The sequence below is a fragment of the Amblyraja radiata genome, chromosome 16 (assembly GCF_010909765.2).
Source record: "Amblyraja radiata isolate CabotCenter1 chromosome 16, sAmbRad1.1.pri, whole genome shotgun sequence".
In the NCBI taxonomy this organism is placed as follows: Eukaryota; Metazoa; Chordata; class Chondrichthyes; order Rajiformes; family Rajidae; genus Amblyraja; species Amblyraja radiata.
The window spans coordinates 18,749,982-18,777,449 of record NC_045971.1 but is presented as its reverse complement, the minus strand read 5'-3'; the positions used below and the strand labels follow the sequence as shown (position 1 = coordinate 18,777,449).

General features: G+C 42.4%; 1 protein-coding gene across 2 annotated transcripts; it reads right to left on the bottom strand.

The window, feature by feature from the left end:
- Nucleotides 1–704: 704 nt before the first annotated feature.
- On the bottom strand, nt 705–26,678 carry haus7 (HAUS augmin like complex subunit 7). Of its 2 annotated transcripts, none has more exons than XM_033035278.1 (10): nt 26,592–26,678; nt 20,963–21,078; nt 20,115–20,197; nt 17,693–17,754; nt 9,932–10,041; nt 5,499–5,648; nt 4,862–4,964; nt 3,499–3,705; nt 2,489–2,600; nt 705–2,027 (listed from the first exon to the last, which is right to left on the bottom strand). In XM_033035278.1, exons 1-10 carry the CDS (start codon nt 26,646–26,648, stop codon nt 1,957–1,959), a joined length of 1,071 nt encoding a protein of 356 aa, XP_032891169.1. In that variant the 5' UTR covers nt 26,649–26,678; the 3' UTR covers nt 705–1,956. The 2 variants fall into 2 exon arrangements, with proteins under 2 accessions (XP_032891169.1, XP_032891170.1); XM_033035279.1 differs by lacking the exon at nt 26,592–26,678 and adding an exon at nt 24,406–24,432.
- Nucleotides 26,679–27,468: the final 790 nt, after the last annotated feature.

Here is a 27,468-nt window from a genome sequence, read left to right as displayed (position 1 = left end):
AGAGATTGTGGGCCGCAGGGCTCGTTCCTGTGCTGTACTATTTGTTCTTTGTTCTTTACATCCACTGTCTCATTATGGGTCTTTATAATCAATAGGCGATGTGCAGCAAGTAAGTTGTACAGAAGTTTTTTGTTGTTGCAGATGCTAGATGCAAACTTCATTTTTAAATATATTTCAGTGAATAAGCCAACAATTATTTGTAGTTCAGTCTCCCAACTCATTCACATCCGGACATCAATTGCAAATTGTAGTTCAAATGAGATGAGTTAGACTTGCCTACATTTCAGAATTACTTCAGTGGCAGTAAAACATTTTAACTTTAATTGTGAATCTGTCTTTCTCAATACGTTTGCAGAGATGTGTACATGAGGTGCCATAATCCACAACATTACAGCTGACAAGCTAGAAATTATATGAAAAATGGTCCAAACGTAAAAATGCCTGTCCATTCCTTCCACAGATGCTGACTTACTGAGTTCCTCCGACACCTTTTGCTCAAGAAATTACATTAGGCTGATATATTTCCTTCCAGCAAGCTTGCACATGATAGACCTAATAAATATAGTGCACAAAATTCTTCATTTTTTGTAATTCAGTAGCAGCAAAGAATTAGAGCCAACGATATCTGCCAAAGCCCTTCAAAGAGCAATAATTAACCGAGTGGCACTGGAGTCTTGGTCATCTGCCATTCATAACATACAGAATTTTGAAAAATGTGGCGTCTTTTTTATTGAAAGCAAATTACATGGACACATGGAAATACTTTAAATTGGAATATTTGCACATGAAAACATATTGTAGAAAAACATTAAAAGTGCAGTACTTTTTCTAGAGCTTGAAATAACTACAGGAATGTGTGTCTCTCATGAACAACTCCATTATACGTGTAGTATTTTTTAAATATAAAAATAATAGCTGGAAGCTATTTGGCTACTTGTACCTGGTCTGCCATTCAGATCATGGTTGATCTTTTACCTCAGTGCTATCCTCTCTCAATTCTGTTAATATCGAAAACATCCTAACTTCTGTATATTTAAATCATATTTTAAGGTAATCAATATAAAGATTTTAACCAGGTATTCTAAATAAAACTATATATTGCTCAAGGTTACAGGAAAAAATTAAATGATGTACAGGGCTAAAATTCAGATATTATTAGATATTTCAATACCACAATTTTTACCTTCATAGTTCAAGTTTGAATTAGCTGCAAGAAAAAAAGTATTGGGACTTTGTCCAAAAACTAATTACATGTTTTTTTTAAAAATATGCTATTCCTGTGAAAGAGGAAATGCAACAGCCAATTTGTCCATGTGTTTTGGTGATCTTCAAAGGATTTATATTAGCAAGTCAGTGGATGGCATGCTCCACATAACTAGGTCTACTTTCCTTTGAAATAATTGTCATGGGATGTTTTGCAGCCAGAGCATCTTAGCAAAGATGGAACTACCAACTCTGCAATACTTTCACAACTTTCAATGTGAATATCTCTGGTGTAGGATTTGAATTCTCAGCCTCCTGTCCCATATTCCAGGGGGCTGACACAATGACATGCTAGAGTACAATGTCCAGAGTTTAAAGAACATGAACTGACAACATCTTTGCATATTTGTAATATGGCATCTGTCGAAGTGAAAAGGAAAATATTTCCTCAGCAATTTCAATTGGAACATGTATACTATTAACCAGTAAACAAAAGAAAATCCTGAACCTTAAGTGCAATGATTACAGAAATCTTAATGATGTAATTTTAACCTCAAAATCTTTTCAATAATCATGCATTTTGTCACCTAACTTATATTAAATTAAGCACAATACTGAAAGCTTAAAAACATTAGAATCTAGAATATTTTTATTTTCAAACAGAAGATGAGAGCAGCTTTGTAAGAGTTACCATTAAAAGAATACACTATGTATATAAGTACAACTATAAATACACTATCTATAAATATATCTTCATGAGGCATGGCTCTGAAAAGTTTCCAGAAATTCTACATATTTCTTCTTCATCTGTTCAACCCGTTTTGCTGAAATAAAAACATATTATCAAATTTCAGTGGTGTGTTAATGCACAAACGTCATGCATGTTCAGTATGCAGAAATAGTCATGAAATTAGCTATTCTTTTCTTTTAAATTTCTTGACATCTCCAGTCATTAAAAAAACTTTTTTTTGTATTACATGTTCGTTGGCTAATACCAATAAGAATTAATTCAGTTTCAGTTCAGTTTAGCTTATTGTCACATTACCGAGGTTTAGTTTATTGTCACATGTAAAATTACCTTTTTGGGATAAGAGTTACAAAACTCACTATGTAATCTTGTAAAACTTAAATGTGCTTCAAATATATAACAGCACATAGTGGTTATTGACTATAAATTTAATGTCCCATAAGTTTTAAAACCTATTTGTAATTACATTTCTGCTGGAAAGACCATGCAACAGAAATTCTCATTAAAAGATGTTGGTTGTAAGTATTTTGTACTCACGCAGCGTAGCAACTTCACCATCATCCCAGGATATGACATCTTTCTGTAGCCCATTCACAATCGTCTCCAACTTTGTGCACGTGGCATTTATCTCTGCTGTGCCTGCAAGCTCCTTCACAAAGAGTTGGGAGATTATTAGTAATGTACGATTCAGTCTCACCACTGAATTCTGTACCACATCAGCAAAGAGTACAATTGTAGCTTTATATTATGAGATAAACAAACAAAGCCTAAATTGTCCAATTAACCAGGAGGAATGGCCAGCCAGAACAGGCCTGCTGAAAAAGTCATTTTCACCGAGGAGATGCAATATCAAGCACTGCTTGCAAATCAATGGATCTTTGTGATCATTTGTGATGAGTAGACAAATGATATCAACTTGGTGGAAGGCATGGGTCATATCATAATACTTCCTTAATACAGGAAAAAAAATCCTTTACCACCAATGGACCAGGTACATCTCCATACGTACACTAGCATCTGATTTTATTTGATGGAAATTTAATATTGTCATGCTTATTCAATGGATCACACATTCATTAATTCTTGACAATAACCAAGCCAATGACTTGGCAACAAACTTCAAATCTACCTTCCATCCACACAATCTCGAATGAATGTGGAGCTTTTTTTTTGCAACATAATATTTTCCTAGATTTCAATCAATAAAGCAAAAATCTGGTTTGTTCTTCAAGAACACGTTAAAAACCATTGCATAAGATTAGTCTGGATTTTAAACAAATATGTCTTTTTTTTAGATATGCACACAAATGCTGAAAATAAAATTATGAAAATGTCATGAAATTACTTTAGTGCTCTTCTTCAGCCAAATATTTCTATTGTTGGTATCAGAGATTATATTTTACTCTCAAACACAGATTCTTATCACTTTGGAGTATCCCAATGGCTAGAGCTTTCATGCTATAATCCAATCATTAACAGAGGACAATGATTAAGATGCAACAATGCTGGTGCTGATAAGAAAACATATACTGAAGTAAGAAACTTACATTGATGAAAGCTGTGAGCAGTTTATGCACAGTTTTACAGAGTGGTCCAAAGTTGCAAAGTTGAGGCGGTGCTCTATTACAGTTCATGCTGAATTCATGCTCAAATGCTAAGGAAAACACAGTCATCTGTTGATGAAAGTCTGAAAGTGTGAGCTTCAAGGTTTGGATGGTAGTATCACTACTTTCCGTGGATCCCATGAAAACAATCTATGCAAAACAAAAATTATCCAAAATTTTAAATTTAGGTATTATGAAACTAATTCCTTACTGATCAAAGAGTGCAAATGAGATATTGAAAAGCATAGTATTACCATTATCGAGCATAGGATCTTAATTTTCCAATAGTTAGATATAGACTTCAGTCTGGCTGTAAGAATGCTATGTAAAATTACCTTAGAAAGTCTAAGTCTGTTTCCAATAGACATGAGGCCAATGAAAAGCTGACATTAGAAATTTCATTTGACAGACACAGAACTGTTAATTAATGAGCGAAATGGTCAATGTCAAATTTGTGCATCAATAATACATATAGCATAATCTTGAAGTTTTTTTGGGAATGAATCAAGATTCAGCATTTAACTGTATGTATCTGACTTGGGAATGCTAGTTACTAATGTTAGTGGGAAGACTTTGCCAGAATATACATCATTCACCTTTGCTATGAAATTCGTGCAAATGTTCACATGGACGAATCTATTCACAAAAAGCACTAGAAATCTAATTTTGCTTCTAACTAATTTGTAAAGGCACATTGTTCTCAAAAATATGAGGTTCTGCCAATATCTGAATTCAGTATATCAGTTCATATTTTCTTTACATTCACCTTTTTCCTCTCCTCATTCACCCAATCTAATGGACAGTTTAATGTTGCATCTGGATTTGGTTCACGTATAATCATCCACACAGCAGAATGATGCTTAAATTGAGTCCTATTTACAACCGATTCATAGACACAAGTTCAGCTTCTCAAGTAGGGAACTTATATTGAAGTGATTAAATAAAATCTAGATTGAACAGGTAACAGTTAAGGTGACAATTAAACTCTGGACTGTTGCGTAACTCTGGACTGTTTAGTTTTTTTAATACAAAAATTCATCAAATGCTCTTTAAGGAGGGAAAATTGCTATCCAAATCTGGTTTGGATACGACTCCAGGCCCATTAATAAGGCCCTCTTAACTGATCTTTGAGAAATGAGTAGCAAGCCACTGCTCCATGCGGATATCGACAATAAAATGATGGCCTTCCATACCAACTAATCCCTTTAACAAAAGGACAAATTTAAAAGATCCAAATCAGCTTCTTTCGTGGCAAGAACTAACAAACAATCGATCAGGTCATTGTAAAATGCATTGAAGAGCTTACTTTTTTCTTCATTTCTTCAAGATGCTCATTTGTTTCTTTTAATTCCTCAGAAAGCATTGTTAACAATCTCTCCAGGGATTCAAAAGACGGTGGAGGGGATTTCCTGAAATCATTTTTAAGATAAACAGAGTAAATAATTTCACACAACACACTCTTTTCATAAATTAATTCAACAAATCTCACTTTCGTTATATCACTTTGCATGTAATTAGCTCCAGCGTGATGAAGAAATAGAATGTAGCCACTTAACATGAGCTTTGTTTCAGCAGCGATGCTAATCACTGAATCAGAAGATCATTGGCACAGGCCCTCTTCCAAGAAGTTGCCATTCAATTCAGGGTGATATTTCATTGTATTACTTAAGTGGCACAGTTCGAGGGGCCATTTAGATGCAGCAGGTCCATCAAGTGGGTGTAAAATATAAAAATAAGGACAAATAGTTCCCATGACATCTAGGCCAAGACTTATCCTTCACTCCATATCACTTAACGGGTAAGTTTGGTCCAATTTGTTGTTTTTTATGAGATCCTAGGGACGGTATGCAAGAGGTTTTATTTTATAGACAGCAAAATGTTAGGTTCGAATTTCTTACGGTTGATTCAGGTTGTCATGGCAAAATAACAATAAATTCACTCACGTTTTCCCCCGTGATTCAAATTTGGCTTCAACTTTCTTCAGTAGTCTGTGTGCATCGAGAGAGGGGGTACAGCCCAAGTTTGCTGGCAAGCGAAGATGAGGATCACTCAGAACATCATTTAGCAGCTGGGCATTCTTTTTTTTAATACACCTTAAAATAAATAAATAAAAGTTGATTACCATATTTCAAAGTTCCATGTAAATATCTCAATTTACTGACCCTAAACAATTAATTTCTCAACAGTGGATGGGAATATTTGGAGCAAACCGATGGAGGGTTTTAGGAGGTGGGTTCCATTTAAACATTTGAAATGCATTTGGACAGGTTAATGGAGTGGAAGAATTTAGAGGGACATGGGCCAAATGCAGACAAATGGCAAATTAACTCAGATAGGCCCAGCCCCTAAAGGAAATAGACCAAAATGCTTGTTGTATAACCATCACTTTATCACAAATATTTCAGTGGCTGAATGTTAAGAAGCGTTAATGTGGAGAAATCATGTTATCAACAGTTTTAGTACATGTTTAAGAAGCATTTAGACAGGTACATAGAAACATAGATAGAAACATAGAAAATAGGTGCAGGAGTAGGCCATTTGGCCCTTCGAGCCTGCACCGCCATTCAATATGATCATGGCTGATCATCCAACTCAGTATCCTGTACCTGCCTTCTCTCCATACCCCCTGATCCCTTTAGCCACAAGGGCCACATCTAGCTCCCTCTTAAATATAGCCAATGAACTGGCCTCAACTACCTTCTGCGGGAGAGAATTCCAGAGATTCACCACTCTCTGTGTGAAAAAAGCTTTCCTCATCTCAGTCCTAAAAGATTTCCCCCTTATCCTTAAACTGTGACCCCTTGTTCTGGAGAGGATAGGTTTGGAGGGATAGGATAGGTTTGGAGGGATATGGGCCAAACGCAGGCAGGTGGGACAAGCATTTATGGGTCATGCTGGTCGGTGTCAGCAAGCTGGGCCGAAGGGCCTGCTTCCACAGAACTCCAACAGAAACATGCAACATATTTGTTTTGTTATACTTCTTGTAGGATACATCTAATCTTTTTCCCAAGTTGCTCCCACCATGTTTTTTCCCAGTCAAACTTTCTACAAAAAGAATATCTCTCTGAGGGTGTGATTAGATACATTTCATCGTTCAAGTCGATGAAGCACAAACTGTTGCATAATCATCTAGGTTGTATTAAACGCTCCATGTAAAATAGGTGCAATGTTGTTTATTTCAAATTCTCACTATTATGCTTTATTGAACCCCAGGGCATTATAACAGAAAATCACTTATAGATAGTTGTTTAACAAACTTATTTAATAATGGTTTTGCTGTTTTAGATATACCATTTAGCCCTAGTGTATAAAATGTGTAAGAAAGAACTGCTGATGCTGGTTTAAAAAGCTGAAGTAGACACAAAATGCTGGAGCAACTCAGCGGGTGAGGCAGCATCTCTGGAGAAAAGGAATGTGCGACGTTTCTGGTCGAAACCCTTCTTCTTCCCATCTGGGGTGCCAGCTCTGGTGTATATCTTTGAACTGTTAATTATCAGTAAGTTTTCCTGTGACCAAGCAGTATTAAAACTAAGTGCAATCTCACAACATTAGCGGGTATGGGGAGAAGGCAAGAGAATGGGGTTAGGAGGGATAGTTCAGCCATGGTGGAGTAGACATGATGGGCCGAATAACCTAATTCGTGTTGTGTTACAGCAGTACTGAGGGTATATGAGGGTTTTTTCTTTTATTTTTTATTTTTGTCTCTCTTTTTTGTATGGCTTTGTAAATATTTGATTAGTGTATAAATGTAAATCATTTGATGTACATATAGCTGCTGGTGTACATATAGCTGCTAAATTTGTATAAGATAATTATAAGCAGTTGAATAAGGGGTGGGAATTAATAAGCTTTGGCTTCTTCCTGCTCTTTTTCGGACACATACGATTTCATTTATTTATAGATATTGTTTATGACACTTTATAAATATTCTTGTTTTGTTTTTTTTATGCTGTTTCACACTTGCTTTTTATTATTTTATTCTGTTCGAAATAAAGAATTAAATAAATAAATAGATCCTTGCTTCATTGGCTTATTGAAACATTCTGTACCATCTTTTACAAAAATAAAACTGCAATTATCAGTTTATTTCTGTGCCAAAATGAAGGTAATCAAGTCAAGTCAAGTCGTCACATTTATTTATATAGCACATTTAAAAAACAACTCTCGTTGGCCAAAGTGCTTTACATTTGTTATAAGAATAGCACAACAAAACAAACTACATACATATATACATGTAGCCCTCACTCGGAGGACGTCAGGAAAGGCTTGGGAGTATAGATAAGTCTTTAATCTTGACTTAAAAGAGTCGATGGAGGGGGCAGTTCTGATGGGAAGGGGGATGCTGTTCCACAGTCTAGGGGATGCTGTTCCACAGTCTAGGGGCTGCAACCGCAAAGGCGCGGTCGCCCCTGAGCTTATGCCTAGACCGTGGGATATTCAGCAACCCCAAGTCGGCCGATCTGAGGGGTCTGGAGGTGGAGTGGTGGATGAGAAGACTTTTTATGTAGGTGGGGGCAAGCCCATTGTGGGCTTTGTAGACATGGAGGAGAATCTTGAAGTTTATATGGAACCGCACAGGGAGCCAGTGGAGAGAGGCCAGGATCGGGGTGATGTGGTCCCTTTTTCGGGTGCCCGTCAGGAGTCTCGCTCTGGCGTTTTGGACCAGTTGCAGGCGGGACAGGGAAGATTGGCTGATGCCAGTTTAATGGGAGTTGCAGTAATCTAGGCGGGAGGAGATGAATGTGTGGATGATCTTTTCCAGGTCATCAAACTGGAGGAATTTATTTATTTTAGCTATCGTCCGAAGCTGAAAGAAGCTAGCTTTTACCACGGCATTGACTTGTTTGTCAAATTTCAGTGCTGAGTCAAATATCACACCAAGGTTTTTGACGTGAGGTTTGAGTAGTGGGATAAGACTTCCACGGCTGCCTGCTATCATTTTGATTGAGTCCGAGGGGCCGAGAAGGATGATCTCAGACTTACTCTCGTTTAGTTGGAGGAAGTTCTGGGCCATCCAACACTTTATATCCTCGAGGCAATGGGTAAGGTTAAACAGATTTGATTGGTTTTTGGGCTTCAGGGGGAGATAGAGTTGGGTATCGTCTGCGTAGCAATGGAAGGAAATGCCGTGCCTTTCAATGACTTGGCCTAAGGGGAGCATATACAGGGAGAAGAGAATGGGGCCAAGGATGGAACCTTGTGGAACCCCACAGCAGAGATTAGCTGGGGAGGAGAATGAGTTGCCTATGTTAGTCGAGAAATTCCTACATTTGAGGTAGGAGATGAACCAGCTCAGGGCAGTGCCATCAATACCAACCCCATACCGGAGACGGTCAATTAGGATGGTGTGGTTGACAGTATCAAATGCTGCGCTGAGGTCAAGAAGGTGCAGAATTGCACAGTCCCCGGAGTCAACGGTGAGCAGTAGGTCATTGTGTACCTTCAACAAGGCAGACTCTGTGCTATGGTGAGCCCTGAAACCTGATTGGAAAGTTTCCAGGATAGTGTTTTGGTGAAGGTAAGGAACAAGTTGGCTTAAAATTACCTTTTCAAGGGCTTTTGAGAGGAAAGGCAGTTTAGAAATGGGTTGTAGTTGCTTGGCAAGGTGGGGTCGAGGTTAGGTTTTTTCCGGAGTGGTTGGACCACCGCATGCTTGAAGCAGGTAGGTACAGTGCCAGTGGCCAGAGAGCTGTTGAAGATGGCGAGGATGCTGGGACCAGCTGTTGTAATGACGTCCTTTAGGAGGGCAGAGGGGACAGTGTTGAGGGGGAAGGTAGTAGGTTTCATGGTGGTGATCAGTTTTACAAGGGAGGGTAAAGTAACGGGTTGGAAACTGTCTAATTTTGAAGAGCAGACCAATGAGACAGCCAGGTCACGGGTGGGAGGGGAAATATTCGTTCTTATATTCTTTACCTTGCTGGTAAAAAATGTGTTAAATTCCTCGCACTTAGCAGGGGACCCAGTTAGGCTGGTGCTGGTGGCAGGACAGATGATGGAGGTGATGGTGCTAAAAAGGACCTTGGAGGAGTTTTGCGCATTTTTGGAGATAAGGGTGGAAAAATATTTAGTTCTTGCAGATTTTACTGCTTCCTGGTATTTGTCAAGATTATTTTTCAGGAGTTCAAAGGAAATTTGAAGCTTATCAGATTTGTACTTCCGTTCTGATTTTCTGCATTCTCTTCTTAATCAGTGTGCTAAGAGTAAATCAAATATTTATGAGGTATCCGTTTTGACAATCTACATCGTCCTGTGACAGATACACTCAGTACCCAAAAGTGAGTTAGGTCAGTTTAATTTTGTTGAAACAGGAATGATCGAATTATAAAATAGAACGAGGCAACAATTTAAATGAATGGGACAATGTTATTCTACTTACATAATACGTTCCTTGTCCGTTGAGGCTGCTGCAGTAATGTGCTTAAATTGTTGGAGTCCACCTAACATCAGATCAATCATCACCAATTGCCTTAAAGGACATGCTTGACCCTAATAACCAAAAGGAAATCATTATAATTTTAATTATAATTCCATTGGTGATAACCTGCAGCCACTAATAAAGAAGCTTTTGGAATCTCCATCTCTAAATTGGCCTAAACCCTCCAAAGAGTATTGTATACATCCATCTGTAGTTATGCATACAGAATACAATATCAAACACTGATCACCCAAGTAATGTACAATTTAGGAGTTCATGCATTCACAATATTAATCTAGGCATATTTAGGTCAGTGGTAATGCAATAACTCCAGAGCTGTAGGTAAAATACCAATACATGTTTGTACATTGCCTGGCAAATGGTTGGCTGTCTCACATTTTAAGCAGTTCCAACATTGCAATCCATAACGATAACACAAAGTATGAAGCCACAAGCTATTTTGGTGAATTTTAAACATTCTATCAAGTCAGAAAATTAAGAAATTTGGATGATTTGAGCACAACGTAAGCTGTAGTCAGCTTTTATAACTATGCATGCACAGAGATAATTTTAGTAACTGAGAAAATAAACTAGAAAAGGTCATAGAATAGTCAAGATACAGCGAGACCCATAGAGACAGAGCAAGGACACGGGCCCTTCAGTCCAACTTGTCCATGCCGACCAAGATGCTTCATCTAAGCTGGTCTCATATGCCAAGAACTGAAATTTTAAACTGAAAAAGCCTTTGTCCGCCAACGAGCACCCAGCGACAGACTTTGCAAACAGTGCTTGAGGCTGTTCAGCGACCCATCACTCTCACTGGACACCTTAGATGTAACCGATTAACATCTGATCTTCTGCATGCATAAAAATGTAAGTTCAAGCAGGCAAAGTAGCAAACCGGGATGGCCAGGACAATACAGGTGCACAACCTTTTATCCGGAGTTCCGGAAACCGAAAAGCTCCGAAAACCGGACATTTTTTCCAAGATGTCGTCTGCACACCAAAGCTCGTGTTTGGCGCCAAACTTGACCCGAAACAACCCACGGTCAACCCAGGTCTGTACTACTGTAGCGGCTGCCTCCTCCCCGGAGACCGGGGAGACACTTAAACATCTGTAAATCATTGCTTAAATGTTAGTCAGTTAGTTTGGAGGGCTTTTATGTGAAGGGGGAGGGGGGGTGAAGGAGGAAACTTTAATTCTTAGTCCCCTACCTGGTCGGAGAGGCGGGGAGCGGGCAATGCCTTACCGGGTCGCCGTGCAGTAAGATCCGGAGCGCTGTGGCCGCCGACTCCCAACATCGCGGAGCTGGGGCTGCGGGCGTTCGGCCGCAGGCGGCGCCGGTTATAGCTCCGACCCCGGCAACTCTACCCCTGGCTACGCGGTGCTCCAAATCCAGCGCCGCCTGCGGCCGAACGCCCGCAGCCCCAGCTCCGCGATGTTGGGAGTCGGCGGCCACAGCGCTCCGGAGCTTACCGCACGACGACCCGGTAAGGCATTGCCCGCTCCCCGCTGGTATCCCAGCGCTGTGGCCACCGACTCCCAACATCGCGGAGCTGGGGCTGCGGGCGTCCGGCCGCGGGCCGCGCAGCCAGGGGTAAAGTTGCCGGGGTCGGAGCTCCAACCGGCGCCGCCCGCGGCCGGACGCTCGCAGCCCCAGCTCCGCGATGTTGGGAGTCGGCGGCCCCAGCGCTCCGGAGCTTACTGCACGGCGACCCGGTACGGCATTGCCCGCTCCCCGCCTCTCCGACCAGGTAGGGGACTAAGAATTAAAGTTTCCCCCCTCACCCCCCCCCCCCCCCCCCCCCCCCCCCACCACATAAAATCCCTCCAAACTAACTGACTAACATTTAAGCAATGATTTACAATGATTCCCCGGTCTCCGGGGAGGAGACAGCCGCTCCAGACTTTTCAAGCCGCCCGCGCTACCTACCTAATCTACGCTAAAAAACTTCCATTCCGAAATCCGAAAAATTTCCGAAATCCGAGAAGTGTCTGGTCCCAAGTCTTTCGGATAAAAGGTTGTGTACCTGTATATACCATAAAGTAGATGTAATATATGACCTCCTGAGTAGCAGATATGCATAACCTCAAAACTCCACACGGAGAAGATGAAATAAAATTGCCTGGGACAAGTTACATCGTCATGCACAATTTTCAGGCACTTCAGTTGATTGGTGCTCAGTATAATAATTTAAGGGTGCAGCAGATAGTCAGGGCTTGAAATTAACAGTTGCCCCGGTGCCAATGGCCACCAAAGTGCCTGCCGGGAAACGTAAACGGCGAGTAATTTTGCCCGGCTTGGCACTGCAGATACTGGTTTGTACCGAGGATAGACACAAAAAACTGGAGTAACTCAGCGGGTCAGGCAGCATCTCTGGAGAAAAGGAACGTGACGTTTCGTGTCGGCGACGGCTTTGTATTGCGGGGCAAAGATATTAGGTGTGTGGTGACGAAAGGTCGGAGCGAATGACGGGCCCTGCACAGCGGCAGCAGCGTCCGTGACAGCGGCTCCATCTCCTCCCGCACCCCGCCCGCCCTGATAGCGGCCGCTGCCTGCCACTCCGCCAACGGCGCTTTCAAAACAAACCCTCTTGCACAACGAGGCCGGGAGGAGGGAGGGGGAGGCCTCCTTCCGCCGTCTATAGCAGCTGCACCAATGATCCTACAGCTGTAGGATCTTTGAGCTGCACCGCTCGGCCCCGCACCTTGCTGTTGGCTGGCGGAGGAGGGGAGGCGGTGGCGAGGAGAACCCAACCGCCTCCACCTTTGGCGGCGGCACTTGGCGGTGGACAGGGACGACCAAAGCAGCGGGGCGATGTTGTCCAAGGAGCGCTGACTTTTCTTCCTCCCCACCTCCTCTGCCCCTCCCCCCCCTCTCTCTCTCTCTCTCGTACGCCCCCCTTCACCCCTCTTATCTTGGGACCCCTCCGCTCCATCCCGCACAGATCCCCATTCCCGCCTCTATTCAGTCCTCACTGACATCCCCTGTGCTCCCTTCCCCATCTACCCCCCCCCATCTATTCATCCTGCGCTGATCACCCTGTCCACCTCGCATTGATTCTCCTGCCACTCCCCATCCATCCTACACTGGTCCCCCAATTCATCCTGTACTTACCCCCCTTCCCATCCATCCTGCACTGGTCCCCCCATTCATCCTGCACTGACCCCCCCCATTCATCCCGTACTGACCTACCCTCCATTTACCCTGCACCGATCCCCCATCCATCCTGTACTGATCCCCTCATTCATCCTGTGCTGTTCCCCTCATTCATCCTCTACTGATCCCCCCCACATTCATCCTATACTGATCCCCTCATTCATCCTGTAATGATCACCCATTCATCCTGCACAGACGCTCCGATCCACACTGTACTGATCCCCCCCCCCCCCCTCATTCATCCTGTACTGATCAACCCATTCATCCTGCGCTGATACTCCCCATCCATCCTGTACTGATCCCCCCATTCAAGAAGAACGGGGGGAATGGTCTGAGGAAGGGTCTCAACCCAAAACATTGCCCTATTTCCTTTGCTCCATAGATGCTGCCTCAACCACCGAGTTTCTACAGCACTTTTGTCTACCCCCATTCATCCTGTACTGATCCCTCCCCATTCATCCTGTACTGATCCCCTCATTCATCCTGTAGTGATCCCGCCATTCATCCTGCAGACCCTCTGATCCACACTGTATTGACCTCCCCATTCATCCTGTACTGATCCCCCCCATTCAAGAAGAATGGGGGTAACAGTCTGAAGAGGGGTCTCGACCCAAAACATTGCCTATTTCCTTCGCTCCACAGATGCTGCCTCACCCGCTGAGTTTCTCCAGCATTTTTGTGTACTCCCATTCATCCTGTACTGATCCGCCCATTCATCCTGTACTTAGGTATGTTGCAAAGCGTACCTGAAGCGTCGCTGAAAATCTGTCCCAGCCCGTGTGCGCGATTTTGGCGCCGTTTAGAGGGGGGCGGGTTTAAAACGCGATTTTCCCTAGGCTGTTCAAATCGCGGTTTTTCAGCCTAGTTAATTATTAACGAAAAATCGCTGGAAGATTCCCTCGCTTGAGCTATTATTAGTTTTAAGGGCTTTCCTTACTTGTTATAGTAGTTTAAAAATTAACCTCTAAACCCCCGACCGCCGACAACGGGCCAGATCTCATACAGGGGAAAACGGAAGGTAGGCTGTTTATTTTTACGTTAAAAAGGGCTTCTTAAGATCCCTTTATACAAAGTTTAAAGTTGCGAGTAGCTCATTTTGGGCCCATTATATCCCGCAGTATTTTTATGGGCATTTGAGACACAAATCCACCGCAATGTGAACGTTCTAAACCAGCGCGTTCACAGGATCCCACTAGAAAGCTGATTTAAATGGACTTTAATTTACAGCAATTAAACACTAAATTCCTTCCATTTGGCCTATAAATTAATGTAAATGAGATTTAAAAATCATGTTTTATTGTGAATTATTTGTGAATATTATTTGGACACTTAGGCTATTTAAAAATGTTAATCATTTATTAAGAAATAGATAGATGTTTAGATCTAGTAATTGAAGTTTGGAATTAGCTACAATTGGGTAACTAACTAATTATATGCTTTAATTTCAGGTCATCCAAGTAAGATTATTTTATATTTGTTTCAGAATGCTTCAATCTATGATAACTGAAAATTTCATTCAGTTCCCTTAATTTTTAAGAAAGTTATGGGCTTTTCACTGTCCACGATCACAGCTTTTTTGTTATCTCCATAGAAAATCAATAGGGAACAAGATGCTAATTTCCGAGTATGAAAATGGCCATAACGTTTTAAATACTTGAGATATGAAAGTGAATTAGGTGTCAAATTAAACTTATTTTTATGCTTTATCTGATGGGATAAATTGCAGACTTGATTTTTAAAATCTCAAAATTTTGTAACATTGCTACTGTACTGAACCCCCCATCCATCCCGTACTGATCCCCCCATCCATCCTGTACTGATCCCCCCATTCAACACCACTGACATCCCCCGTGCTCTCCCCTCACAATTTTACATACTCCAACCAACACGTACTAATTCACCTGCCTCAATCCATCCATGCCTTCTCAACCCCCCCCCCCCCCCCCCCCCCCGCCCCGCCCCGCCATCTATCCACCCCGCACTGATTCACACACCCCCCTCCCTGACCCTATTGTGCTGGAAATGTCTTCAGAGCTAACATTGACTATGTTTGATAACGGAATGCAATCAAATGTGTTTTAATTCCCAATGTTATTATTTGTTTTAGTCCATGAAAATGGATTAATTAAATTGTGAACACATGAAACATTAAAACCGCAGTGTTCGATTGTCACTGCTACCGTTGACACGTTATTACAGAATTCATTTTAACGGCAAATCAATGCTCTTACTATGGAGTATCAGTACTGTAGTTATTTAATGAGCAACATTCACAACTATACTTGGATTTATCCAGGTTTTACTTCTAAAGTCGGTCATATACATCACAAATGTGGTCAGGAGATATTTCAGTTGAAATGTTAACGTTAATTCTGAAGTGGGAATGATGGAAGCAGCGTTTATCAATAATTTGTTTTAAATCTAGTGCGTACAAACTGGGTATCTTCTTTGCTGTTCACAACACGTACATCTAACCTGAATATCTGGTAATGTGACGTTTTGACACCTTTAAACATATTACCAAAAGAACATTTGCAGCAGTTATGTTCTTTGGCCATCTCTTGTCAGTTAATGTAATGTTTAACCTGTCAGATGGGTATAGTCTGTTTTAACAGCTATTATCATAAAATGCCTATAGAAATTTCCTTGCAACCTGTATATCTGTGGCGGAGGCAGCGGTAGCGGAGACCCGACTCGGCCCCGAAGCTGTGGCGGAGGCAGCGGCAGCGGAGACCCGACTCGACCTCGGAGCTGTGGCGGAGGCAGCGAGTTTGAACCGTCGCCTCGGCGCAGAGGGAGAACAAAGAGGGAAGAGACAGAGACTTTAAGATTTTGCCTTCCACCACAGTGAGGAGGTGTTTGGTGAACTCACTGTGGTGGATGTTAAATTTGTGTTGATTGTGTGTTTTTGTCATTTTTTAAATTATATGTATGACTGCAGGGAAACAAAATTTCGTTCAGACCGAAAGGTCTGAATGACAATAAACAAATCTAATCTAATCTATTTTGTTATGGATTAATTATGTGGGAAGCGAGAGTGTTTCTGTACCAATAGCAATAACGACCCATGCTATGGCCATGTCATGGTAATTTTCGGTCCTTCACAGAAAACATGCTTGCATCAATCTGTAGTGTGCATGGTTAAGCATATATGTTACCATGGTCCAGGATTTAGTCTTGTGTGGGAACTTTTTAACTCAGCGGGCAGGCAGCAGCAGATTGTCGCTCCCTTCAGTTTCAACCCACCTACACCCCTGTGCTTCCCGGCCATGTGTGTGACCCCTTCTCTCCCCTCTCCAGCTCCCCGCCCATTGCACCGGCGCGGGGGCTTTACACTGTCTTCACGTCGGCGATGCCAGCAGGTCAGTGTCAGTCACCGGAGACGTCAGGACCAACGGGACACCGACCCCCAGGCCCACTGCAAGCACGGAGATCCCAGAGACCCACAGCCAGCAGCAGCCCAGGCCCGTTCCTACTCCAGAGGAAAACTGCAAACTGGCCGGAGACGTCAGGACCACCAGAAGCCGCTCCCCGATGGGCCGCTACGGCGACAAGTGGCAGTTTGCCCACAGCCCGAGCTGCGCCCCCTCATCGGGACACCGACCCCCAGGCCCACTGCAAGCACGGAGATCCCAGATCAGCAACTCCAGCCCAGCCCCGCTCCAACTCCAGAGGAACACGCTCCCCGTAGGGGCAGAAGCTGATGGTGTGCAAGGTACGTCTTGTTCTTGGGGTGGCGCAGCTCGGGCTGTGGGCGAACTGCCACTTGTCGCCGTAGCGGCCCATCGGGGAGCGGATTCTTCTGGAGTTGGAGGGGGAGGGGGGGGTATTGTGCTGTTTAATCGCCCCCTGCTATCCCAGGGACAGGGAGACACAGCGGCTTTTGAGAATGGTGGGCAATCACTTCCAAAGTTCTGCCCACACAGTCAGTACACCTCTCCTACACTTGTCTCCCGCACTAAGATCATCTCGCAGAGAATGATCCCAGCCTAACCCTCCCTATTCTCTCCTATTCTGCAAGAAAAAACTACATTGAAGACTCAAACTCGCGATCGAGTAACTGCCGGGATCGAGGCGCAAACTCGCGACCTTGCGGATATGAGCCGAGCACTCTACCACTGAGCCAGCCGTTAAAATCTACGTTAAAAATCTTCCATTCCGAAAGCCGAAAAATTCCGAATTACAAAAAGTGTCTGGTCCCAAGGCTTTCGGATAAAAGGTTGTGCACCTGTATAAGGGAAAAGTTTCCAAGGAAAGATGTAGTAAATGGGATCGATGGGAATGCTAGGAAAGTTGGCATAGACTGAAAGGCCTCCAATGCTGTAAGAAAATATAAATGCCATATGGGAAGACATTGGAAAATTATCCTAAAATGCAAGTTGAATAGTCAAGATAACCAAAACAAGATTTCAAAAACCACACTGAGTACCAATAACTCAAAGACTTGCTATTAAATATCAATCATTCAGAAAAACAAGGTGAAAACTTTCCACGTGTAGAGTAAATTTGAAATTCAAGTAATGTAACTTTATGAGTTAGGAAAAAACAATAAACATATTACCCGAAAGAGATCCAAGTCCTCCGCACTGCACACTCCCAATCTCTGCCCAAGCCAGGTCATTTCTGTGAAGTACAATTAACTTGATGTCATGAGTACGATATTCATTTCACACAAAGATACACTGTTTAGATATCATAGCCATCCAGAATTATATTCGAGTATGGTAGAAATTCTGGGAAACCTAGAGTGGTGAGTCTCTGGAACTCTCTGCCACAGAAGGTAGTTGAGGCCAGTTCATTGGCTATATTTAAGAGGGCGTTAGATGTGGCCCTTGTGGCAAAAGGGATCAGGAGGTATGGAGAGAAGGCAGGTACAGGATACTGAGTTGGATGATCAGCCATGATCATATTGAATGGCGGTGCAGGCTCGAAGGGCCGAATGGCCTACTCCTGCACCTATTTTCTATGTTTCTATAACCTAAAAGTATTACTACTAAAATAGCAAAATTAAAAGGTATTAGAACTTGACGTGACAGCCCTACATTGCAAGATACGAAAATAGTTGGCTCCAAAAATAATATGCCCATTAATGATCGTCTCCCTAAATTCTTCAAATTCTGGAACAAATCCAACAGATTGAAAGGTTGCAAATGAGATATATCATTTAACCAGAGAGAAAAAATGGAGGCTATTCATCTGACCAACGTGAAGTATTGGAAACCATCACTTAGATTTAGAGATATAGCATGGAAACAGGCCCTTTGGCTCATTAAGCACATTGACCATGTCCTATATGAAAATAGGACTCTTAGAAAATCATAATAGACAGCGGCAGCATGGTTTATTGAAAAGGAAAATCATGTTTGATAAATTCAGTATTTCTATGATGGAGCTGGCAGGATATGTAATAGTTTAGCAGAATTATGCATTATAGAAACATAGAAAAATAGGTGCAGGAGTAGGCCATTTGGCCCTTCTAGCCTGCCACCATTCAATATGATCATGGCTGATCATCCAACTCAGTATCCTGTACCTGCCTTCTCTCCATACCCCCGATCCCTTTAGCCCCAAGGGCCACATCTAACTCCCTCTTAAATATAGCCAATGAACTGGTCTCAACTACCTTCTGTGATAGAGAATTCCAGAGATTCACCACTCTCTGTGTGAAGTGTTTTATACAAGTGTTTAAAAAAAAAATTAAAGCATACAAACATACAAAGGGTTATTATTACAAAAAAAAATCTTAAGTGTTGGGAGTATTGCGAAGATTTATATCACATTTATCCACTGCATCTGCCATGCATATGCCCACTCACCCAACCTGTCCAAGTCATCCTGCATTTGCATAGCATCCTCCTCACAGTTCACACTGCCACCCAGCTTTGTGTCATCTGTAAATTTGCTAATGTTACTTTGAATCCCTTCATCTAATTCATTGATGTATATTGTAAATAGCTGCGGGCCCAGCACCGAGCCTTGTGGTACCCCACTTGTTACTGCCTGCCATTCGGATATACTAGGTCAGTGCAATGCTAGGTCAGTGCAATGCAGATTTACTGATGTGAGGGACCTGTCCAATGAAGAGATATGAAGAGATTGGTCTACAGACACCAACGTTTATAAGAATGGGAGATGATCTCAATGAGACACATTAGATTACATGATTGATATAGAGTGGACCAAAATAAATATTTATTCTGCAGGAAAGTCTAAACTGAAGATTTCCTAAGGCTACAATTAAAACTTAATCAGATTAGTATAGAGCAGTGAACACTATTTAAATGCCTTGGTGATGGAGATATAAATGATTCACAACAAAAACTCAATAAAACAAGTCAGTATCACTGCTTCCCCTCTGAAACTGCAAACTGAAAAATAGAAAGAATTAATTTAAAAACAAGTGATTGCCCTACATTTCACCGTGTAGCTGATATTAAGTAAACTATTCAAATAAATATTAAGGTTCCGACGGGTTCAAGTGGTGAATACTAAATGCTGATCAAAAATAATTTTTTGAAATTTTTCAGTTTATACATGTTTTAAAATGACAACAATCATAAGAATTTGGTTGTGCCACTTGCAGGAAGACAAGCTGCAAGGTAAATCTTGGGCAAAAAAAAGGCTGGAGAAAATCAGCAGGTCAGGCAATATCTGTGGAGCGAATGGACAGATGAAAAAGGGTTCCAATACAAAATGTCGTCTGCTGATCAGTCTGAAGAAATGTCCCAACACAAAAGATTGCTTGTCCATTCCTCCACACATGCTGCCTGACCCACTGAGTTCCTGCAGCTTTTTGTTTTTTGTACCAGGTAAACATTCTAAAAATAAGTGATTTTTAAAAAAAAAACAATGACAATACTCAAAATAATATTTCACAATATCTCAATGCTCAAAGAAATGAAAAAAAAACATCGAAACTATTGCCTTGGACTATAAAGTTCTGTTCTACAATAAACAGCAGGAAAATAAGGAAGACGTCCTACCTTTTATGACAAGTTCTGTTCCATGGTCTTGAATGGACTTGAAACGTAGCTCTTCAAATTTCCTTTTGAGCCGTGGATCGATGCTACAAAACAGGAATTGATTTGATTATTTTACTATTATTAGATACTTGCATGGTGAAATAAGATATTTAAATTGCATAAAATCTGCATTAATTGCTAAAACAAATCAATATCTCATTAAAGTTATAAGCCAGTTGGAATTTACGGTCGGAAAGAAATCAAGTCTCTCCACCCTGCTCCTACAGTGCAGCTTCAAAACAACAGCTTCACTTATTGGATCATCATAAGAGCAGAACTAGGCTTTCTGACCCCTTGTACAAGGATACTTCAGTATCCTGAAGTACAGTAAGATTTTGCTGTGTGACTTTCAAATTTGGAGTCATTCTGGAGGAAGATTCCAGCATTGACATAAAAGTTTAGCCATAATTATCTTTAAAATTGACTGAATTAGCAAGCTATATATTATTCATATTTCATCTAGGCCATCAACATTTTCAACATCTCCCACAGCCTAGTAAAGTTCATCAGCTTCAGAGACGACCCAGAAGTGACCAAAATATATGACCCTAGTTATATGATGACCAGTCAAAGGATTCAGGCTCAATATTAATTACATGGAACAAATAACATTGCACATTTATGTTTGTCATTAGTCAATGCCGATTGTTAACTGCAGTAGGAAAAAGGAACGCTGCTGGGAGCATCGGACATTAAGCACAGGGTTCACACTCTGCCTCATTTCCTTCAATATTACTAAATATACAATATGAGCAAACATTTCATAAATCCCAAGAACAACGAAGTATGAATGGAAAACCAGTGAGTACCTGATGCATAACCATTCTAGGATCTGAAGTCTGTCTTCTCCCGGTGTGCACAGTAACTGTATAACTGCAGCTGAATCATCCACTCCGATTTCTTCCACAAGAGGGCATTTCAAATCCTAAAAGAGCAACACCAACATTGGTCAGGAGTCAAGAGTGTTTTACTGTCATATGTCCCAGGTAGGACAATGATATTCTTGCTTGCTGCAGCACAATGGACGAAGACATTTTATTACTTTTTTTACAGAAACAATATGCCATGCAAAATTCCTGAATCGCATAGAAAAAAAAAATTACATCTAAAAACAACACATTTATTTCTATAAGTAGACAAAAATGCTGGAGAAATTCAGCAGGTGAGGCAGCATCTATGGAGCGAAAGAATTAGACAACGATTCGGGCCGAAACCCTTCTTCAGACCTTCTTCAGTCTGTAGAAGGGTAATTCCTTCCCATCTCTTTATTCATTCTTCCCGGGTTGGTTAAAGTGGATCCAGGAATCTCCTTTCCTAATAAAAATCATAAATGCATGCATAATTTTATTCAACTAGTACAGCATCTCGAAGTGAAATTATGCAAAAAATACCATGCTTGACATAAACAGACATAGACAGCACCCCATCTCCCATCAAGCAAGAGGTACAGAAGTATGAAAATCCACACCTCCAGATACAGGGACAGCTTCTTCCCAGCTGTCATCAGGCAACTGAACCATCCTATCAACAACCACAACTACATCTACCTCATTGGAGCCCCATGGACTATCTTCATCGGACTTTACCTTGCACTGTATGCTATTCCCTTTATCCTGTATCTGTACACTGTAGATGGCTCGATTGTACTCATGTATAGTAATTCCACCTATTGGAGAGCACGCAACAAAAAGCTTTCACTGTACCTGAATGTCCTTTGTGACAATAAACTAGACTAAATTAATAGATGGAAGATTGCTCCCTGCCTGATTGAAAGGAAATAATATCACTCAGGATATTTCTATTTATGGGTAAAACAATCTTTTAATTAGCAAGGTAAATTAGCAATTAATTTTCACTGTTAAGCATCTTACAATGAGGATGCATTCACACCATAGCATTGGGTTTTCCCAGATTACACTCCACTAATGCAGGTTCAATAGACAATAGGTACAGGAGTAGGGCATTCGGACCTTTGAGCCAGCACCGCCATTCAATACGATCATGGCTGATCATCCCCAATCAGTACCCCGTTCCTACCTTCTCCCCATATCCCCTATCTTTAAGAGCCCTATCTAGCTCTCTCTTGAAAGTATCCAGAGAACCGCCCTCTGAGGCAGAGAATTCCACAGACTCACAACTCTCTGTGAGAAAAAGTGTTTCATCGTCTCCGTTCTAAATGGCTTACCCCTTATTCTTAAACTGTGGCCCCTGGTTCTGGACTCCCCCAACATCGGGAACATGTTTCCTGCCTCAAGCGTGTCCAAACCCTTAATAATAAACATGTTTCAATAAGATACCCTCTCATCCTTCTAAACTCCAGAGTATACAAGCCGAGCCACTCCATTCTCTCAGCATAAGACAGTCCCGCCATCCCGGGAATTAACCTTGTAAACCTACGCTTCAAGTTCAAGTTCAAGTGAGTTTATTGTCATGTGTCCCTGTATAGGACAATGAAATTCTTGCTTTGCTTAAGCACACAGAAAATAGTAGGCATTTACTACAAAACAGATAAATGTGTCCATATACCATGATATAAATATATACACACATGAATAAATAAACTGGTAAAGTGCAAATAACAGAAAGTGGTTATTAATAATCAGAGTTTTGTCCGAGCCAGGTTTAATAGCCTGATGGCTGTGGGGAAGTAGCTATTCCTGAACCTGGTTGTTGCAGTCTTCAGGCTCCTGTACCTTCTACCTGAAGGTAGCAGGGAGATGAGTGTGTGGCCAGGATGGTGTGGGTCTTTGATGATACTGCCAGCCTTTTTGAGGCAGCGACTGCGATAAATCCTCTCGATGGAAGGAAGGTCAGAACCGATGATGGACTGGGCAGTGTTTACTACTTTTTGTAGTCTTTTCCTCTCCAGGGCGCTCAAATTGCCGAACCAAGCCACGATGCAACCGGTCAGTATGCCCTCGACTGTGCACCTGTAGAAGTTAGAGAGAGTCTTCCTTGACAATCCGACTCTCCGTAATCTTCTCAGGAAGTAGAGGCGCTGATGAGCTTTTTGATAATTGCGTCAGTGTTCTCGGACCAGGAAAGATCTTCAGAGATATTCACTCGCTCAATAGCAAGAATGTCCTTCCTCGTACATGACAAATCTGGTGTGAGACAATAAACCTCAGAACCAGAAGTAGATGAAAATATAAAATCTTTATTGCAAGCATGCAGTTAAGAGCACTAGGTGTATTGACTGACACCTCTCAAAAAAGTATCAGTTATAAACATAACTATCCAACCAATAACTTATCAAGAGGTGACGCAGTCGGCCCCACAAAGAGCCCATATTTGTTAAATGCCCTTGCCCATAAGGATAACTTTATCATGTTCACAGTGGAAAAGTACAGAGGAAATAAATACTACTTCAACAACATCACCTTCATAATCAATAATGATTATAACCCTTCATGGTCATCAACAGAATTCACTCCAATAATTCAGGATTTGAGACCAGATTGATTGAATGTACAACATAAAAACAAGCGCTTCGGCCCACCGAGTTCACATCGACCATCGACCGCCCATTCACAAGTTCGATGTTATCCCAATTTCTGATCCAGTCCCCACACAGTAGGGACAATTTATAGAGACCAATTAACCTACAAGCCAGCACGTTTTTTGGGGTGGGTGAGGAAACCAGAGCACTCGGAGGAAACCTACATGGTCACACGGAGAACATGCAAACTTCACACAGACAGCATCTGAGTTGAGGATGGAACTTGGGACTCCAGCGGTGTTAGTCTGCAACTCCACCAGCAGTATCATTGTGCCACCCTAGTTCAGGACTGGAGTCCAATTACGCTCCACTAATTCAGGATTTGAGACCAGATTACACCCAATTATTTTGGGATTTGTCATGTTGTGCCCCTAAATTAATGTTGCAATCAACTAATTCAGGACACAAAGTGACATCAGATTATCCTGCACAAATCCAGATGTAACCATGGTTATATACCATTAATTTAGGATTTGACAGCCTGCAACCAAGTAACATGGGACATAAAAGAAAACTAGATATTATACTAAAACCACATTTGACAGCATACTACACACAGAACCTCCAAAACTACTGCCATTCCCACCCTACGGAATGTGATGGGACTCACCCAGCTACTTTAAAAACTGGGTATTGGTAAGACTGCACCTGAAGTACAGTATACTGTTTTAGTCCCCTGCATAAGAACGGATGTATCAGTAATGGAAGCAGTCACAAGAAAACTCTGAATGAGATTCTGAAGAAGGTCCCTACCCTGAACATCATTATCCATGCTCTCCAGAGATGCTGCATGATCTGTTGAGTTACTTCTGCATTTTGTGTATTCTCCAACAGCTAAAACAGTTAAAAGCAAAGTGCTGGAAGAACTCAGCCAGTCAGGCAGCATCTGTGGAGGGAATGGGAAGACGACATTTCAGGTGTGTACTCTTCTTCAGACTGATTTTGAGTAAAAAGTAATGTAGAGAGAAAAATACGAGAGTGCAGTAATATATTTTCCATTTAAAGACAGCTCTTAAATTTAGCCTTTTAACATTTTTCAGTTTAGTTTTGAGATACAGCATGGAAACAGACACTTTGGCCTACCGAGTCACATTGACCATTAATCACACATTCACTAGTTCTATTATGTGTAGGAAGGAACTGCAGATGCTGGCTTACACCGAAGATAGACACAAAATACAATACGATAGAACTTTATTTACCCTAGGAGGGAAATTGATCTGCCAACAGTCATAAAACACAAAATACATGAAATTAAAGTGGCAAATGGAAAGGATTGGGGATGTGCAAAGATTGGGGAGGGGGAAGGGGGAAGTCGGTCTACCCCACGACAGAAGAGGGAGGAGTTTTACAGTTTGATAACCACAGGGGAAAAGAATATCCTGTGGCATTCTGTACTGAATCTTGGTGGAACCAGTCTGTTGCTGAAGGTACTCCTCAGGTTGACCCGTATGTCATGGAGGGGAGAGCTGTACTGTCCAAGACGTGCGATGATAAGACACAAAATGCTGGAGTAAAGGCCCTATCCCACTTAGGTGATTTTTTTTTGGCGTAGCAGGTCGCCAAAAAAGCGGCGACTGGACCCCCACCCCCCACCCACCCCCCACCCCACAACAATGTCCACGACAAGCTACGACAACCTACCACCTAGTCAACGTCAAGCAACCGACAACCGACAACCCATTTGGACGTCCACCTACGACCACACAGGCGACAACCAAAGTCAGCTACGTCCACCTGCAACAACCTACGACAAGCAACAACCCTGTCGGCATCAACTGAATACATTTCAGTCGCCGGTTGACGTAGGTAGTCGCCAATGGAATTCACCAAAGTCAGCACCCGGCGACATTCAGCAACACCTGGCAACAACCTACCTCATCCTGGCGACAACCGGTGACAGCACCGAAAGGTCTGAATGACAATAAATGAATCTAATCTAGTCTATGACAGGAGAAGACAAGCTATGACAAGCCCACAGTCGCCGAAAAGTTTTGAACATATCATAATCCAGCGGCGACCAGAAAAGCGTTGCGTCTCTTTCGGCGACTATTCAAGACCATACAGGCGTCACCCCGCAACCATGTGGCAACAGCCTAATCACCTGTAGTTGCCGAAAAAAATCACCTGTGGGACAGGGCCTTAACACAGCGGGACAGGCAGCATCTTTGGAGAGAAGGAATGGGTGACGTTTCGGATCGAGACCCTTCTTCAGACTGGAGAAGGGTCTCAACCCGAAACATCACCCATTCCTTCTCTCCTGAGATGCTGCCTACCCTACTAAGTTACTTCAGCATTTTGTGTCTATCATCACTAGTTCTGCTATCATTACTTTCAAAAGTGTACTCTCTGCGTACCACAGGCATTTATAGACCAATTAACCTATACATCTTGAAACCTCACCACCTATCCATGTTTCTCCAGAAATGCCCCAGCATTAGTGCCCTTTTGTGTTGTAAATCAGTATCGTCTGCTCCTTGTTTCTAACCTATAAACCTGTTCTCGGAACCTATTTCTGTGTTCCTTTCTGCCCCACTATTGGTTTTGCTTATTATCTATTTCAGCTAAGCTTTTTTCGGTCTTGATCTAAAGCGCTACTCAACTCAGCGGGTCGAGCAGCGTCCGTGGAGGGTCAAATGGGGACTTCCCGTGCGCCAACAGGAGCCCGGGGACTCCGGGTGAGCGGTGGGCATACGGGACCACTGGGGGGGGTCGGGGGGTCGGGGACACGGGACCACTGGGGGGGGGGTGTTCGGGGACACGGGACGACTGGGCGGGCGGGAGGGGGGGTCTCCGGATGAGCGGGGGGCGCCGGGGCCAGCGGTGGGCCTCCCTCCCGCTGCTGGGCGCTGCACCCCTGCCCCGTGCTGCCACCGCGCCGACCTTCCCTCTTTCCCCCACCCATCCCACAGGTTATTGGCGCCAATCTCCGCCCTCACCGTCAGTCTCCGCAACAGCCGCCATCCCAACTGCTCCGCGTTCAAACCCGCCGCCATCACCGACAACCACCAGCGCTCGGTCACCGAATCCCCTCCGCCCATTGGGTAGACCGCGCGTCAGTCACACGGCCGCGCTCGCTGGTTGGCTACGGTAACAGCTGGTACACGCCCACATATGGGCGGAGCCGAACATGGCCGTGCGCGTGCGCGCTACCGGTTTAATGTTTGACAGGCAAGAGCAAAGATCTTATAGCAGAGCAAGATAGACCACTCCTCCGAAATCCAATGGACTGACGTGTAGTACGTGACGGAACGTCACGGCCGCCATTTCTTTATGCGATACGCGACTTCTGGTATGCCACCCGCTGTGATCCAAAGCAAAGATTATAGAGCTCCTCTATAATCTTTGATCCAAAGCAAAGATCCTCGAGTATCTTGTAGCGGGAACAGCCCCCCCCCTTGCGTAGTTTCCCTTGCATTGTATTGTGCAGTTTCCCTTGTATTGCTTTAACACACACTGCACAAAATTAAATTTAACGTATATATATTTAATATATTTATATGAATGTGTGTCTGTGTGTGAGAGGGCAAGTTAGAGATAATAAAGTTTATTCTCATGTATCAGAAGCAACTGATTTAAATCATCACTAATAATTTATTTGTCTTGTAAGATGATGTACATAAACCATAAAGGCAATTATATATATAATTATATAGTGATAATAAATATATGCATATATATATTTATACACACATATATACACACATATATACACACATACATACATACACATACATATGCACACATACAAATGCACATACATATTGATACATTTATATGCATACATATATATATACATACATATATACACACATA